Source organism: Rhea pennata, chromosome 11 (genome assembly GCF_028389875.1).
Source record: "Rhea pennata isolate bPtePen1 chromosome 11, bPtePen1.pri, whole genome shotgun sequence".
NCBI classification, from domain to species: domain Eukaryota; kingdom Metazoa; phylum Chordata; class Aves; order Rheiformes; family Rheidae; genus Rhea; species Rhea pennata.
In genome coordinates, this window is record NC_084673.1 from 21,442,155 (window position 1) to 21,460,434 (window position 18,280).

General features: G+C 42.7%; 1 protein-coding gene across 2 annotated transcripts in view; it reads right to left on the minus strand.

Annotated features, from left to right (window-relative positions):
• Positions 1-18,280, minus strand: part of LOC134145314 (vascular endothelial growth factor receptor kdr-like) — a 142,479-nt gene that overhangs the window by 23,983 nt on the left and 100,216 nt on the right. The window contains exons 15-24 of one of the 2 annotated variants that reach the window (XM_062584698.1): positions 16,536-16,661; positions 16,318-16,424; positions 14,873-15,008; positions 13,406-13,510; positions 10,748-10,861; positions 6,736-6,824; positions 4,958-5,123; positions 4,285-4,382; positions 3,220-3,342; positions 3,000-3,111 (exon numbers count right to left, since the gene is read on the minus strand). In XM_062584698.1, the coding sequence (XP_062440682.1) occupies positions 3,000-3,111; positions 3,220-3,342; positions 4,285-4,382; positions 4,958-5,123; positions 6,736-6,824; positions 10,748-10,861; positions 13,406-13,510; positions 14,873-15,008; positions 16,318-16,424; positions 16,536-16,661 (1,176 nt within the window). The remainder of the gene's footprint in view (positions 1-2,999; positions 3,112-3,219; positions 3,343-4,284; positions 4,383-4,957; positions 5,124-6,735; positions 6,825-10,747; positions 10,862-13,405; positions 13,511-14,872; positions 15,009-16,317; positions 16,425-16,535; positions 16,662-18,280) is intronic. The other variant, XM_062584699.1, reaches the window with a different exon arrangement.

An 18,280-nucleotide genomic window follows, 5' to 3' on the forward strand; every position in this document is an offset into this window, starting at 1 on the left:
ACTGGTAAGAACTAGTCTTGCAAATACATTGATTGGGACTGATAGACTTAGGACTACACTTGGTGAGATGGGATGAGGAGGGATGGAGAACTTCACTTGCTGTGGCCATCTGAGTTACCTTTCCTTGATTATATCATTTGGGAATCAGTTGCAGTATGTTGCTGGGAGAATGTACAGGGAAGGCAAGGAAAAACTGTTCTTGATTGCAGGGTCTCCTGGTGGCTTATATTTCGGCCAATGCTACCCCCCTAGCAGCTGGAGGCAGCTCAGACCTCGAAAGCAATGAAGTAACTCACCCTTCCCCCACCTCTACTCATGTCATCTGGACTTTGTGACTGCCTAATAACTTGGATTTGGGATACTGAGACAGCTTGGGAGAAATGTAGGTTCAGACATATGGTATAAAGTCTAAACATGACATTTTCCTTAGGGGAAATCTGTTGCAAAATGCTCAAAGATGTGGCATGCATTGGATATGGTATCGCTCTTTTGATCTTGCTTTTATTTTAGTAGGATAATAAGATGCTGATGTTATACTACCAGGCGCTGCTTGTTTACATAATTACCTTTGATTGCCTTTTGAACACTGCACATTTACATTCCAGCAGACACTGACATTTTGTAATGCGCTGTGTAAGTGATTTCAAGATGTATTAAAAATTGCTGGCATTACCTGACACCAGGTGCTCTGGCCCTATTTAAATAATTAATAGCAAAGCCTCATGCAAAACCAGCCACAAATCAAAATTAGCAGTCCCTCATGCCCACATTTCCCTGTGTATCACCAAAATGGATCCAGTCTGCCAACCTTTCTGGAGGAATTTTGTAGTGCTTCATTCAACTTCAGACCCTGACAGGTCCCATGTCCAAACCAAACTGTGCATTTTGCTAGTCAGTATCTTCTCCTTTTTAAGAGTGCTAAGACTGTAGGACCCAGCAAAAAACAGCAGCTGTAGATATGGGCCAAAACATACCCTGTAGCAATGACAAATAACTTTCCATCCCCTGGCTCTCAATGATCTGTAAAACTTTTACATAAGAGAGTTCAGTCAGTGACACAAATCCTTAATTAAATATTTATCGTGTGAGCTGCAGATGTGAGTAGTGCCAAACCACAGACATGCCTGGATGATCCGCATGAAAAACCCTCTTAGAGAAAATGACTGGCTTTTGAATCGGTGCCACGATAGAAGAAAGTGGTTTGTGATCTACGTCATAGTGCGGGCAGAGGCTGTTCTACGGATGGCAGCCCGCGGAGTAATTTAGTAGATTCCTCTGAATTCAGAAGAGGACAGTCTATTGTTCCAACTAGGCACCTTCATTAAGAAAGGAGGCCACATAAAATGAAAAGAAAGTAGCTAAATGATTAAAAAAAGTTAATAATAGAGATGAATTTCAGTGAATATGCTATTATTCTTATTCACTTGCTGTATTAAAGGCCAAATGATCAGAAGTTCACATCTGTTCAGCTCTGTCAGGACCTTTAGGAGTGGCATAAACAGTTTGCTTTCTGAAGTGGTCCTTGCCATTCATCAGTATTCAGTTCATTTGGTTCCTTGGAGATGCCCAGTGAAGAGACTATCCTCTTTGTGTGTGTTTGCGCATGCTAATCCTTGTTCCTTAATAATCTATTAGCACTGGGGCATTGCTGGTGCTTCTGGAGCTTCATCTTTCTGTGATACTTCAAAGCACAGGCGGCAGGTGATGGCCTTACAAAGCCGTGGAGGTGGTACCCCAAAGTAACAAACTCTGAATGTACATACGACTAAGCTCTGGAGACAGTCTAAACTTCCACTGTGCATTTTAACCACTTGAGTGGGAAATTTCTCTGTTGCTGCTGATATAAACTAGAGAAAAGTCCAAATCAAAGACTTGGACTGCAATCAGCTTTTGATCTTTGCAGCCAACCCTAACTAAAGCTTAGGATATGAACAGCTCCAGACTTTGCATCCAGATCTGGACTTGGCATCTTGAGCCTGATCATTAATTTTGGCTGAAGCATGAAGCAAAGATAGCAGGGGATTAGAGTTTGCTTTAAAATTCAGCAGCTGAATTTGACAATGCTTCTTGTTTTCTTCTCTCTGCAAATGCTGATTAAGAAGCCAGAAACTGAAATTCCTAAATTCCCTCAGGAAGAAAAGACTTGCCACTCTGCAAGGAGAATTTGGGAGCAGCATAGTGCAACTGTCTGAAAGGCTGCTGTCTAAATTTCAGGGCTTTATCTGCTGGACAGTAACCAGATCCCAGTGAGGCTGAGGTTTCTAACAGCGCCATAAGGCCAGTTTATGGAACGTAAAGAACAATATTACTATTCTTTCAAGAACTTTGTGGCTTGCAAGTGATATGGCCAGGAAAGTATGTGTTCCACCTGTGTGCTGCCAAAATGACTTACACAAAGTCTAGTCCTGGTTCCCATATCAACCTGATGGCGGCTGTTGCCAAAACATTTTTCTTACTTAGAAACTTAGATTTTGTGGAGAAGATAATCAAGCTGGGATAAAATGTCATGTGGGCAAACCCCCTCGTGTTTCATGGTCTGCCCCTAGCAACACCAGACCACTATGTCAACAGCCGTGTAATCCTCTGCAACCTTTGGGCTGTGTGGTTTCCCAAAGCAGACTGCTTCAGGGAAAATATGGTTTGACAGGGAAACTATTTCATCGCTCTAAAAGAGTTATTTTACTCCAGAGCAACAGAGGTTTGCGTTATCTCTATGCTCTGTTGGTTTTAGTTATTACAAATGTCAATTCCAGGGGGTTTTATTTTGTTTTGTTCCCCTCCTTCCAAGACTCACTGTATTCATGTACTTTGCCAGATAGAGTTCTCACTGACTTCAGTCCAGTAACTTCATTTTACACCTGATATGCACTGTGCACTTGTACTAACTGAAATAAAAACATGGCACCATGTTGTCTTCTCCTGTTAAAGGCTTTTCATAGCAATTAAGTCTTAGATGAGAAACAAACAAACTCAAACACATGGTTTTTAACTAGTCTTACCTAGAGAAAATATTTCCCACAGCAGCACTCCAAAAGACCATACGTCGCTCTGCGTTGTGTAAATCTTATCAAAAATAGCCTCTGGAGCCATCCATTTCAGTGGAAGTCTCGCCTAAGAATGCAAAGGACATGACACATTGCCAGAACTGTTGTTACCGGTCTGCCCATGCTCTAGGGGGATAAAAACTTGCCGTCAGCATTTCAAGTTTCTTCCACTTACATCTCCCTTCCGTACGTAGTCAGGGTCTTTGTAAATATCCCTGGCTAGTCCAAAGTCACAGATCTTCACCACGTTGTTTTCTGACAGAAGGATGTTCCTTGCCGCCAGATCCCGATGAATGCACTGGGGAGAAATAAGGACGGGTGAGATCAGAGGGGCTCCCTGGAATGACCGCTGCAGGAGTGTAAGACCTCTTTTGGAAATGAAAAGATAAATGAGCTTTTGTTGGGAGCAGGTTAGAGTGGGAATATACATGTGGGAATCTGCTGCAAATATACTGGAAAAGAGAAAATAGAGAACAAGCTGAGAAAAATAGTGACTTGTCAATTTTCAGACTTCTTCTGCGTGAAATAACTTCCACAACGACTATGGGAGTGCCATTTTTGAGTTAATTATTCTGTAGCAAATCTGGAAGAAGTCCAAAAGCAGCTGCAGCTACCTTTGCAAATGCAGTCTCATGAGCGTGCACAGGCCTGGATAATTGCCCAGAGGTAGCTATGGTGCACAGGATTTCTGTGTGTGCTGCCCTGATAGCTCTCTGGTAAGTGCAAGCTTACACTTCTGTGAGTACTCTGGCACATGTATTACATTTGATTTACTTGAAAAGGAGGTTTTCCACAGACTACAAGCATATTTGTAGGTCTGTCTGAAAGAGACACTAATTTGGCTGATAGTTGCCAACATTACTGACAAGCTAAATAAATAGGTGTATACTTCCTCTACATTTTTCAGAAATACTTTTGTTGACTGTACTAGAAGGATCCTTCTCTATGACAAAGCTTTTCTGAATTTATAAGATAGTTCTGTGAATAGTCTTACAGTCTATTTTCACTCCTTCTATCCAAACTCACATTACAAATGCCAGTGCTTTTAGCCAAGAACGTGATGGAGATTCCTCCTCAGTGCTACTTGCTACATAACAAGGAGAGTTAATGTGATCTCCAACACTGTATTACAAAAGCAAATAAATGATTAATCAGCCTCAAAAGTATATTTGGATTTCTTCACATCTAATAGCCATGATTCTATTAAAGAAATTCAGCCCCAATGTTTTAATAAGCTCACTTTTCTGGAGGCGAGAAACTCCATGCCTTTTGCCACTTGGAAGCTATAACAGATCAGATCCTCCAAAGTCAGGGGCCGCTTGTACAAATCCTCAGCATCTAGGAGAGATCACAGATACAGCAAAACAGTAGAGCAGCAGCTCTCAAACTTTTTTCGCCATTAGCACCAGTTCCAGGCTGATGCTCCCAGCCCTGCATCTGAATATTGTTAGGCGCATGGGCCTCTTGCAAGTGCTACAGCTCCACTAAAATTACAACTCTGGTTTGTGAGCCACTGACCCAGAGGCAGAATATCAGAACGTTAAAAAAGTTCCACCCAACATGAATCATTTACCACTGGGGAAAATAACATCTGGGGATAAAAGTGAGGGGAGCTATTTATAGTCACTGAGTGAAGAGATTGGGGACAGATTGGCCCCACAAATCTGGTAAAATACTGCTCTTACTCCTCCTACACAACAGAATCAACTTTTATACACATATGTTATTGCAGATCTTTTGTTGTGAGAAAGTTAGAGTAGGGTACAGGGAAGAGAAAGAATTTGTGATCTCCGAAACAAGCCAACAAGCCTTGTTGTAAAGCGTTTAACTATGTGCGGCAGTGTCTGAGGTTGGGCAAGAAGTAACGGAAATCTTTGCAACAAAAGATCTGGGAGTAGGTAGGTTTCTTTTACCTTCTTCATCTTCTTCTGAGTCACTGTAACTCTTATCTTCAATGAATCCTGAGCTGGCAGAGCTTCCTGTGCTGGCTACACTCTCAAGGCGCCTCTTGATCAGTTCGGTTAAATCACTGTTCGACTCGTCAAGACTTTTCTCTGCTTGGTCAGAATTTTCCTGGGGCTAAAAATAGTATAAAACTGATTTTTAGCTTTGGTGATACAATGCCTGCGCTTTCAAAGATACTTGATGGAATGAAGAAACTTAACAGAACAACATATGGAGAAGAGTCCTTTGAAGGTGCTCAAAGCATGTTTGAACATGATGATCCATGAGCTGCAGCAGCAAAACCAATGAAATCTGGTTTCCTACTGATTAGTACAGTATCTCCTACTACTCCTACTTCAGTAGCTTCAGCTCCCCCTCCTTGTCCCGTATAAGCTTTCTCCTGCAATGTATCGTATTTCCTTTATGAGGTCTTTAGTGGCTGGGTAAGAGGCAGGTCAAACGGTGGCTGGTTTGGAGCTGCGCATGTGCTGCTGCATGGCTTGCTAAGGTGGCTTTTAGCTGCCCTGTGACCTTAGCTAAATTCACCTTACCTTTCTCCAGACTTGCTTAACACAGCCTCTTTTTTTTCTCTCAGGCTTATGAAAACTGTATAAACTTAATATCAACCAAATTTGACCGGTACCCATATCCTACTATAAAAATTGGCTTGAAATATTGGCTGGGTGAGACTGTTAGATGATCAGGCAGACAGTGTAATTCTGTACATCTCACTTTGTTAGGAAACTGGGCTAAAATCGCAGTTCAAGGTAGGTGGTGTGATGTACACTGATGAAGCTGTCTCACCCTCCCCGGGATAGTGAGGCATAACCGTCCCTGCAATCCATGGAGCCCGCCGTGAGAAAAGAATGTCGGAGTGACTGTACCAGAAAAATCTCCTTTCCTTACGCACGGCACCTTATGTGCTGTGTCACGCCTATGCACAATATCTTATAATAATAACAGAGTCTTATAATAATAACAGAGTCGTCTGAAAAAATTACCTTGGAGAGGCTCGAGTTTGTGGCAGGGCTTGGATCAGAAAGCCCTTTTGATGCCCTGCTTCCCAGTGAAGAGGTAGTACCGTCCTCTCCCCGTGGCTGGCTTCTGGCCCATTTGTGTCTTCCCCTTTATGCTCTCCCAGTCTGTGCTAGCACAAGCGGTTGTGTGGCTGCACACAACCACTGGGAAAACAGAGCTTTTCCATTAGTTTTAACCAAGACCGTGTTTGTGATCTTAGGCTGGGACAGTGGAAAGGAGGACACGGGAAGTGGGAATGAGCAGATGAAGGAGAGGGTGAGCTGCTCTTGGTAGCTAAGAAGGGTGAGGTAGGTCTAGAAACAAATAAATCCCCGAACGTGGCTTGTATTTGTTTCTAGTTCAGTTCAGGCCAGTTTTTCAATGCTTTTTTTGTGCCCCCTTGTGCTGGATGGCATCTCACAAGAAGTTCCTTTTCTGTCTCCGGTGCACAAGGGTGCTTGGGTGTTTGCAACTAATTCTTCAGGAAGTGCTGCAGAAGCATTTGGGAGGGAGATCCTCAGGGGGAAAGTTCCCTTTTCTTGCTCACACAAATTGAATTGTGGTAGGAAAATAAAGTGCCTATATAAATACATAAATAGAAACTGAGCTGTCTCAGTGTCAAGGCAGAACAAAAGCCAGCCTGTTGTCAGTGGTCATGAATTCTTTGCCTTGTGACTATGAGAAGCCTGTTTGTTTCTGGTTTTTAATTTTTTATTATTATTTTTTTTACCTTGTATGCAATGAAATCTCCTCGTTTTCCTCTTAGATAATTGGACAGATTTCCATATTTGCAGTATTCTACTATGACCATCAAAGGACCTAAAAAGACAGTGAAAGTCAAATGAGTTTGGAAGCATAGCAAAGCACTTATTATTAATTTATCCTCACAAATGCTCTTCAAAATAGGTAAATATTATCATTCCTATTATAAAGATGAGGAAATTAAGAAACAGAGAAGCGACACCCTAGAAGAACACAGGCAATCAAAATCAGGTATCAAAAGATGGGAATACAGTACTGATTCTTACTTTTTCCCCATTACCTGAGAATAGTTTGTATTTATTCCTCATCTCTATACAAGGAAAATTCAGAATGATAAAGGAGACTATACAATCCCATATGCTATTAAAGTCCTTTATCATGGAAAAGTCCTTATTTTCTCTGCAGCCTTTATAAATCTCTCTGTTTGGGGTGGGGCTAATGCCAGTGGAGGCAACAAAAGGTTTATTCAGGATTACAGACAGATCTAAACCAAAAGTTTGCAAAATATTTGGTCTATTTGGAAGCCTGGCAAGTCCTCTTGGTTTCTTCCTTTCTTATTTCTGTGCAAACTAATGTAGAGCTCAATGCAACTGCTGATTTTATACAATTATGCATGTTTTTAAGACCTGCTAGAAAGTGCTTTTATGTTTCAGTGTGAGCCATTAAGGACTGGGAAACTGCATTCTCTGCCTTTAGCACAATCACTGCTTTTTTGCAATCATCAGATGTAGGATGGGGTGAAATCATGGGACTAGCATGCATGTAAATATCTATCATTATCAAGCCTAAGCAACCAGACTTTCATGTCCAGAACCCTTTTTCTGTCTAGAAGCTCCACATTCAGACTCAGGAGTTCCAACTTCAAAGGAAAAATGCTGAAAGCTGCACTTGGCTGTTCAGAGAAGAGGCAACACTAAGCAACGCTCTTTTGTCTGGCTGTACCAGGAACACACATACAGACTGGTGCTGCAGTTGATCTGCTTGGTGCAGTCTGACAGGTGCAACACTGCGAATGCAGGGCTGTAAGTGAGGGCTGATGGGGGATCGAGGAGGAAAAAGTGAACCCGAAATCTCGTTACTGCATCCCAGCTCAGACTGGGTCACAAAAACCATTGGAAAGCAGATGGTCCCTATAAAAGGGAGAGGATGAATTCCAGCAGTAATAACCAGTAGCTTGCCAATAACAACATTGTATACTTCTGCCAGGCTTTTTAATTGTACAAGTCTTATAGCACTGCCACAGGGAGGATGCAGCCTGGGGCTGTGTGGGACTTCCACTTCCTATCGACAGCAGCTCTAACATGGTCAGTACCTGAGTACACTGTCCCAGCGTCTGCAGAAATGCAACTGGCCCCAAATCAGAGGTGCCAGTGGTTCTACTGCTGACCACACAACACTGCTCACTGGGCTTAAGGGGGTGGGCTGGCTTGAAGTGAGAAGTAGGCGTCGACACAGGAGCAGACACCCCGCTTCTCTGAAGTCTGGAAGCAGGGATAGATGCACGAGGATACAGATAGACAGCTCATCTCTGGTCCTGCAGCTAAATCTGCATTACCATTTCTCTTTCACCATGCTACCTCCTCTTGGACTTTACATTGCCCGGTGCCTCCCTGAAGCAGTGCTGGGTCGTGACAGTGTGAAGGGCATCTCAGAGGGGATGCTCTTCTAAGGAAACTAAAGTCAGATGTCCCTCATGGGTGCCCCGAGGAAATGCAGATTCTGCCACAGCTTTAAAGCTCCACTAAGTGCTTTATTCATGTTTTTTGAAATGCTTCCTAGACATAGTCTCTCTATATTTTATTTCCTCATTGTAAATCTTATACCATGCATTAGTGCTAGCTGCTTAACATCAGACTCTCTGCCAAGGTGTTAAGATTTGTTATGTGTAATATTGTTAAAATAGTGTATGTGCATGCTTAATATCCATTTTCATCAGGAATACTGTTACGTGGTTATATAAACGTTAACAAGGAAGGAAAGAGCACTGTATTCTGCAATAGCATTTTAATAGTTACTCTTATCCTCATGTCTGTCTTGAGAGCTCAGGGCTATTTTTCTTCAGTCTGCAGTTCATTGCTCAAAGGTAAACAAACCACCACCTGCCTTGAGGCTCCTCAGTGCCCTGCTACGCAGCTCTGCTCAGTGCACTGCTCACTAGAGTTAGCAGTGATTCCCCTAGGCAGCTTGTGGGGAAGGGTGAGGATACCTGTTCACCCAGGAGGGCAATCAGGATGGAGCAGGGTGGAGAACAGGAAACTGAGGGACTCCCGGGAGAAAAAGCTGCTCAGACAATGGACAGTGACAGTACCTGATCAGTTAATTAGATGTATTTTGCTATGCAACTAGAACTCTATAGCTAAGTTAGTATTTTGGTTAATAAATATTGACTTCTTAGTAATGCTGCCATGTTTTAGGCACCTGTTTGTGTTAAGCCACCTCATTGACTTGACAGGAGAGGAGAGTCACCCACATTCATAATGTTACTTCCCTTCTATTCACAGGCTAAGCGTCCTTGCTGCTAGCAAAGGCTACTTGCATATGCATCAGAATCTTTTAAAACCCAGTGGTTAAAGCTTGCTGTCGTCCTGAACAAGCTCTTGGGGCTTGCAAAGCTGCAAGAATTTGTGCAGATTCTCCATTCATGGCTCCCAGATTACAGCGGTTTCTGTGGCTGCTCTTTGCTGACTGCTCCTTGAGGAGCTGGGAATAACCTGCTGGAGGGAAGATTTCTTTCCTGGCATCCTACCAAATCTACCTCACTGAAGTTTTCTTTATCCCTCCTGACTGGACAGCTACATGTTCTTTGGGAAAATGATCGCTTCAGTGTCTCTGCTGACAACAGATGTGTGCACCATCTCTCTCACTCTTTCCCCTTCATTTATTTTACTCTGTTTTTTTTGTCCTCAGCTCTCCTAAATTTATCCTTTGGGATTGTTTTGAAGGTTCACTGTAAGCAGTGAAGAGGCATCTTTGAGAGCTGTTACCCTGAATTTAAAGCACAGTGTAGTAAGAGACAAGGATGCTTTGTATGGCAACATGGGAAGGGAAGAGATGTTTCAATGACTAAGTTCTAAGATTTATAGACTCCTTTGTTCAAGTCTGCGCGTTGCAAGATTGTTTGTACAATGTACCGGCAGTTGTGTCAGCTCAGCCCCTTGAAGGTCCTTAGCTATTGCTCCATTTGGCTTGGAATGCCTAAAACTTCCTGTATACTGTGCAAAATGCCTGCCTTTGCCCTGCAGGAGTGAAGTGCTAGGGAGAAGACTTGAGGTCTCAAGTATGTAAGTGCTCTGCCTGGTGCTTCTTCCTGATAAGGCAGGGATGGGAGCATATCCTGCTGCTGAGTCAGTCACTCAGGAAACCCATGGTAGGGAAGGCCTTTGTCTACCTCCAGATCACGCTCTCCTATACTCGTTCTGAACTTCATTTTGTGCTCTGAGCATCAGCCAGTATCACACCTGATTTGCGAGACCTTCTTCCGCATCTCTGCGGAGCTGGTTTGAGCTCATAATGCTGTTGGGTGCTGTCAGGACTGAAGTGCCTTTGGAAGTGCAGACCAAGGAAATGAAGGCACTGGGAGGACTGAGGGCTGGAGAAAAGCTGAGAAGCACTTTTGAAATGATCAGCGGTGCCTATATGGAGGACTTAGGCACCTAACTGCACTTAAGGATCCTGCCTCCCATCAGTCCTTACTCTCTCTTGTAGACAGGGTTACAAAGAACAGAGAAAAAGAAAATAGAGAAGTGACACCGCTTGCTAGGAGGAGGTGTTCAGAAGCTATCGATGAGCCACGTCCATATTCTGCAGCAACGCAATCTGTCTTGTGAGCAGAAAGGTAGAAGTGTTTGCGTTTGCAGTAACAGCATGCACAGATGACTTGGACTGTCTACCACAGACACATCCAAACACCATTGTATCTGAAAAGTGTTTCCTCTTTGTTCCTTATTTACTGACTACTTATCAGCCTGAGCGTTTCTCACCTCCAGCTTTGGTGCAGGCTCCCAGCAGGTTGACTACATTCAGATGATGTCCTATATGGATGAGGATCTTCAGCTCAGACATTAAAGCTTTGCACTCATTAGTAGTTGCACATTCTGTTTAAGATAAACAGGACAAAAACATATTTACACAACAGGATATTTTTAACAGGACACAGCAAGATCCTGTTTATACTTGAAAATGAAACCCACCCAGGTTACTTGCAGTATCTCTGCCTTTCAGACTCCTAAACAGATAAGAATTCATCCGCTTCACTGCCAGTTGTTGACCTTTATGAAGTGAAATAACACTTTATCTTTTGAGTGACTCTTCCTTTCTCTAGCATGGGTTACAGAGGGTTACTGTCCTGTAGAAGAACCCTCTCTAAATCAGATACCAGGGAGCCTTTGCAAGGACTGAATGTTGCAAGCTTAGTAAAGGAGCAAACAACCACTCCAAGCAACAATAACCTAGAAAAAAATGTGCTTCTCCTTTTTAAGTGATGTGTAGTTTAGCAATACCTCTTTGCCACACCTCAGTCTATTTTTCCACAGCACAGAGCAACTCTCCACTGCGGGTGATGGAGGAGTCCAACACATCTGTAAGACGGGTCCCAAAATACACTAGAGAATGTAGAACACTGTGTTCTTGCAGAATATTATTAAACCTCCATCATATGAGATCTTATCAACTCAAGAAATACCTTTCCCAGCAAAGCAGAGGGTCCATATTTGCCTGTGAACTATTAACTCAGCACTTAACAAAGCACTGGTTAGCCAGTTATAAAGTACTTCCATTCTATTTTGCTACCAAAGTGAAGGAAGGCATCTTCAGGCCAGAATGAAAAGGAACTATTTGAATTACAAAGACATTGCCTCATAGTTTATTCCATTTTCTGTGTCATGTGTAGTTCAGATGCTGACTTGTTTCCACTAACATCTTTACAAAACTTTCATGATCAAAATGAATTTCAATAAAAGGGACTGTGGCCTGTTTTCTCTGTATATCATCTGTTTCTGCCTTCGCATCATGTAAGATTTAGAAATGAAGAAATAGTTACATAATAAATCGTTTGGTGTGCAGACTTAACCTCCTTATCGGTCTGCCGAATTCTCCGTAAACAAATTTTCCACCAACTTATGTGTCATAAAGAAGGGGCTGTTCCAAGGCCAAGATTTCTTCAGTCAGCAGTTTTTGTACATGGATGTATCTCCGTTGCCTTCAGTGGCATTGCTTCTGATTTATACTGGCATGAGCTGGGACCCATGCCTAATAAAATCCAAACACAACAGCCTCTGAAATGCTCCAGATAATCTAGTGCATTAAGATACAGCCTTCAACCCAGGACAGACACCAAGATACTTCATGGAAATGACAGATATGCTGGAATTACAGTAATGCAGCCATCTCCCCAGCTTTTTCTTTCTTTTTTTTCTTTTTCTTTTTTTCCCCTCTTCTGAGTGGATTGACTCACACTAGCGAGTCTGGTTTATTCAGGAAAATGCTGACTTATGGACACGTTAGCTGGTGAAGGCCAGGTTAGAGCAAGAGGCTGCTGTCTCCACTGGAGGTGAAAGGCATAAAATTAGATGGAGGAACTGTCAGAGTTTACTGAGTATGTGCAGGCAGAGTAGAGTTGACATGAGGATCAACTGACAAACACAGCATGGAAGTAAATGAAAACCTGGAGCTATCCAGGGCAGCAAGTTTTTGATGGAGATGGGAGTGTGGGTAGATCAGGGGCTCCTAGGATCTTTCAGGGCATGATCTGGAGATGGGCATGGGAGTGCAACAAACAACAGCAGGGGAGGAGGTGATCTGAAGATCCGTTTAGTGATGCAGAGAAGGGAGAGCAGGTCCAGAGGACGTCCAGAAAGATGACAAACTGATGAATTTTGGCACTTCAGAGAATTGGCAGGTAGCAGAGCAGCAGGGGAGGCAGCTGGCAGCAGAAGCCAAATACTGTGATGTAAGAGAGGTTTCTGAATTATGGCATTGCAGGGTTAATATGTCATGCAGCAGCAATACAGAGCAGTTTGGGCTATGAAAAGACATCCAGTGAGCACCATTTGAACCTTTGACAAAATCCGAAGTGGACAGCTAAAAACCTGCAACCCAGGTAGTCAATGTGCTGGCTGATGTATTTATTCATAAGCTGTCTGCAGAGTCTTTGTATGTAAATATAATATGGAAGCATACTCTCTGAGTTCACTCTTTCCCTACCACCGAATAGTAAAAGCATTCCTTAGGTAATTCCTTCAGTAATTACAAGCAAGTTGTCCCTAATTCACTCCCTTGGCATTGCTTTTTTTCCAACCCCTTGAACTGTTCTACATCTGGAAGGGCTGTAATCGAAGCCTTAGATCCAATTTCAGACTATCTGATGTAATTACATTCTGTAATCTGCTTCCCTCCTGACCCCACAGTCCTGGAAGCTGCCATTTTCCTCCTCTAGAAATACAAGACTTAATCAGCAGCACAGCACGGAGGCCGCTTGTCGTTTCCTATGCATTAACATCCACTGTATAACGACTAATTGCTCCCATACGGCAAACCCACTCCCTTCTGAACACAATGGGAACGGTTTGGAGCTGAGAACTGGAAACCTTCTTGCCAACAGGATCCCTGAGGAGTCTTCTGAATCTCAGAGGGATATGTACCTTTAAGCATTTTAACAGCAACTGTTTTGCAGGTTGAAGATTTATCAATGCCAAAAGCAGACGCTTCCACCACCTTCCCAAAAGCACCGTGACCCAGTGTTTTACCTAGAGAAGCAAGAGTCAAGAATGAGCCAAGGGGGACTTACGACAGTCTGCACCAGATAAGAGGGAAACATGCATTCTCAGCTATGCAAGAAATATAAGACTCCAAAGCCCAGGCACAGCATAGACCGATAGTCAATAGAAGCCTGTATCACATATTGCAGTATATGTATATGAACACTATGGTTTATATCCATATAACTTTAATGCAATACAGTATGTGATAGAACAGAGTAGAATAAACAAATCTGGATTCAGCTGGAGGCAAGGTTGAATATATATCAATGACTTCAGGGTAAAAACATTACATACATACAGTTTATCCCCAAGCCCAGGAAAATCAGAGTTCACACTGAACATAGAATTGTGGAATCCTGATCTATCATGAATCACAATCATGGAGATAGCTAGTCAGGGCATTCAGGCAGTCTGAACCCTTTAACCCTTCAGTTATTGACATTTATTTGACATAAAAGCTATATTACATGGAATTTAAGCTGATAATCTTTCCTATTTTCCCTTTCCTTTGAGTTTTCCAGCCCATATGACCTAGTGTGCTCTGAAGGCTCTGAGCTGCAATGCAGCAGGGCACACTGGGCATCACTGTCTGACTTTCTGGTCCTGCCACTTTGTTCCTGTGACTCACCATCCTCAGATGCTTTTTCATTTTTGTCTTTCTTTCTCCTTCCTGCATCTTTCCCAGCTAAAGCACCACAAGCACATGTTAACACACCTATATTCCATCTGCACATTGCTGCACACAGATGCTGCTGGTTCCCTGGGTTAATACAATCTATTTTATACATTCCCTTGTTCCATCGTCCCTTGTGCCGACCTACTGAATGAAATTTGCTTCATTTTTGAACAAAGACTTTTGTAAAAATGACTGATCATTTTTTCCTGACAGCTCTTTACAACTCAAAGCCAACTTCAAATGGTCGATAAAGAATTGAATATTTGATGAACTGATGAGTTTCTTCCAAAGAAAACTCATGGAAAGACTGTGCTGTTTAAGATTCACATCCATTCCCCTTGTCCTCTGTGGGAGTGAAACCAAGCTCTTGACAGGGTGGGTACCTGGAGCACTGCTTTCTTCCATGTCAAGAGCTTGGCTTCACTTCTTCAAGGAGCAAGAAGAGGTGATGACTATTTTGAGAGATGGCATCTTTGCTTTTCTTACCAAATCTCTAGTTTGACCCCCAACAAGGATGATCCAGAATGCTTTGCCTCACTGCCAATTCATCCCCATGGAAGTTCACCGGCACTAAATGGTACGTTGTTTCTTGCATTATACAACCGATGCACGGAAATCGAGGACTGTTAGAGATCATCATTCTTTATGACAGTAATACCCAAACGACTCACCCAGCCGCAGTCTGTCTCTTGGGAACTCCCATTTACTACTGTCATAGGGAAGACGGTCACACTGCTCATCAAGAGGCATTTCCTCTGGATCCATTATAATTGACAGGTATCCTGTTTTAATATCTGTGGCATCAGGCTAGAAACAGGGTGTGGAGAAATTATTCATAATATTTACTCTGCAATTCTAATGGGAGAGAACTGTCATCTAGAAGACTGAGTGCAAGCTGGGGAGTTCCCTGAATTCCAGTCTTACCTCTGAAATTTATTCTGAACCATAGATGCATCTATTCAGCTTCCTGCCTTTCCTTTCTTTTTCCTTCATCTGGGAAATAAATGTTTATATATGCCTGCCACTTGCAGGTGTTCAGAAGAATCACTGATTAATGTTGGTAAACACTCCGAGGGCATAAAATCTATCCTTGTCTTCTACCTGTATTATTAAAAGAACTCAGTGCTTTTTATAGGGACTCCATGAGATAGGCTTCCTGGTGTCCTGCTGAGCATGTTCTGCTACACTTTGGCAGTTTATCAGCATTTATCGCAGAATCAGAAACATGCTACGTGACCTTAAAACTGATAAATGACGGGGCCTGATTCTCCAAAGTTATCCCCTTCATAGCTATTGTTTATTCTAATTTAAAATTAATTAAAAGCTGGTGAAAACTGCTTCTGCTAATGCTGCTTGGTGAAAAACTGTGATTTGGTGGGACCTGTAGACCAGTGCATATGAGTGTAACCTGTAATAGGAAATTCACTGTTCACAAAGCTGTTAAACTGGATGCAGCGAGAGAAAATGTGAATTTAATCACTGCATTTGCAATAGGCAGGGGGAGTTTTATTCAGGTGTTAATGATCAGCACTAGCACTATAGTCTGTGTCAGCTTCAGAGCAGATACCTATGGTTTCCACTCTATTTACTGTTGGAAAAACAGACTTAAATTTGATTAATTTTATCAAATGCTTCTTGGAATGTTACTGAAACTTTACTTTTTTCAAGTCACAAATGGGAGGTAAAGGAAGACAGAATAAACTGGTTGGTTGGGACAAACATCCTAGAACAGTTCTTAAAACAGGGCTTCCTTTGCTGTTTATATTTCAGAGAAATCATGTTAGACAAGTGCTGAAGTCAAGCCCTCATTTTAGAGGATTAAGGATTTAATTTGTTCTCCTAATCTTGCAATCCAATTTGACTCATAGAAAGGGAGAAGCCTGATTTTCTGATACTAAGGAAGTTGGTAGAAATCTCGCAAGTATAAGAGACCTCTTCAGGTGTCAAGGGACTATCAGCAGAAATCTTGGACTGCAATTTTATAGGAACATTTTGCACAGTTTTTTGCTATCTGTCCCAAACATTCGCAGTGGCTTGACTTCAGCCCTAAACTCTGATGCTATTCCTAAACTGGATCCAATCCCAGGGCCTTCGTGCAATATGGATGCTCTCTTACTTTTCTCAGTTTCCGAATGAAAAGGGTCAGAAGAAGCCAGAAGAGGGTAGCTGCTAGGCCAGTGCAGACCAAAATGATAACTTCAATGTTGGATTTCTCCTCAGAACCTGCAGGTTAAATGTACAACCGGATTTTAAATTTAGCCAAAGACTTCGACAGAATAGTAATTCTCATTGGTCCAACACAATATATGCATTTTACCTTATCTTGGACCTCACCTTGTATTTTGATAAAGGCTGATGTGCTTTCTTGGCCCATGTCGTTGGATGCCTTGCATTCATAGAGCCCTTCGTCATCCTTTTTCACTCGCTCGATGACCAGGGTATTATTTTCCATGGAAATTCCTGCAGTGAGGGATTTAGGTTAATTTTATCACAATGATCTATCTGCCTGCAAATGCTTTTAGGAAGTAGAGCAGTGAAAGCAAGGTCTCTCGCATGCAGGCCTGCTACTAATCTCTGTGCGGAGCCACTTTAAAACTCTTCCCTGTGGTCTGGCAACAACCAGCCCTGCCATTTGTTTTCTCCTCAGTACCTGCATAAATTGCTTGGGGACCATTTAACCGACAGTAAACGTGGCTGTTAATTTATCATGAGCAGATGGAGCCTAACAAAACTTTGAAAGAAGTTAGTGGGATGCTCTGAGCAACAGCAATGGGAGCAGAATTGGGTCTGAAAGGAGCTTGCTGACCCAGGACCCTCTCTGCTTCAGCTGCATGCCTCAGGGCAGGCCATGAGCTGATATTCTACCTGGCTCTTCTGTTAAGACCAAACTCCCACTGGTACGAGCAAACAGTGACTGCGTGTTAGCGGGGCTTTCTGCTCTGGGGTCCTCGCCGAGTTCTCCGGCATCCCGAGCTTGAGCGGCACGAGCTTACTCCCTTTTCTGCAGGGCTGAAAACGCTAGCCCGAAGTGGGAAGCTGGGTTCTCTGGTAGCCTCCTGAGTAAAGATTACAAGATACAGTGGAAGAAAAGGAAACTCAGAGAAACTCTTGGAGAAAGCTGATGTCTTGGATGCTGTGGGAAGCGATGGCAGTACTAACACATGGAAAATCGAAAACAGATTAGACACATCTCTAGAAAAATCACTGCAGAGAGCAATTCTGAATTCAGAGAGAGCCAGGGGCAAAATACAGAGTAGGAAGAGGGATGTAGCCTAGGTATGATTTAAGTGAGGCTTTTCCATATTTATTTCCATTTTCCGTTTATTTTTCCTGATTCTGTGGCACAAAACTGTTTCACTAAGAATGTGTTTGGAGCAGAAAGAGGGAAACAGACAGGGCTTTGAATCCAAAAGGGAAGGACATTTTGCATTGCTGGATACTGTGCCCATGAATGCTGTTGTTGTTAGCAAAAGTATTGCACATAACTTGCCACATAGTGTGCTGAAATATTTACCTTGAGGTGTTTTTTCCAAATATTTTATTTATGTTTCCATTGGTTGGATGAGTTACATGCTTGTCCCTCTAGAATTATTTATAAAATTTCAGTAGCTATAAAGAGTTTCTGCTCAGAACAGCCTGATCTGAATTATGGATGATCCTAGATTTCCCACCTAGCTCAAGATGCAAAATTAAAATCACAGGACTAGCTACTAACACTGGTTTCTCCATGGTTTGTAGGATATTGCAGGACAGAGAGATCAGAAGGAATTCCAGGCACAGGTAAGGGAGCTCATGCTCCCTGCCTGTGGCAGCTCTGTACCAGCTGGGCTGAGAGTGCTTTCTCATGACTGTGTTGTAGGAAATAAAGGAATGATGTGTGATATGCTACAGCAGAGTAGAGGACCTGACCGTCAGGGTGACTGCCCTAACAACTTGCTGCAATATTCTGATCAGGCGCCAAGGATACCTTACTAGTTCAGCCTCATGTTTTCAGACCCACCTGACAATCGGACACGCTCTGTCTTGGATTTGTACGCAAAGTGTTGTCTAGCAGAAGCAGGCTGAACAGCAGCACGCTG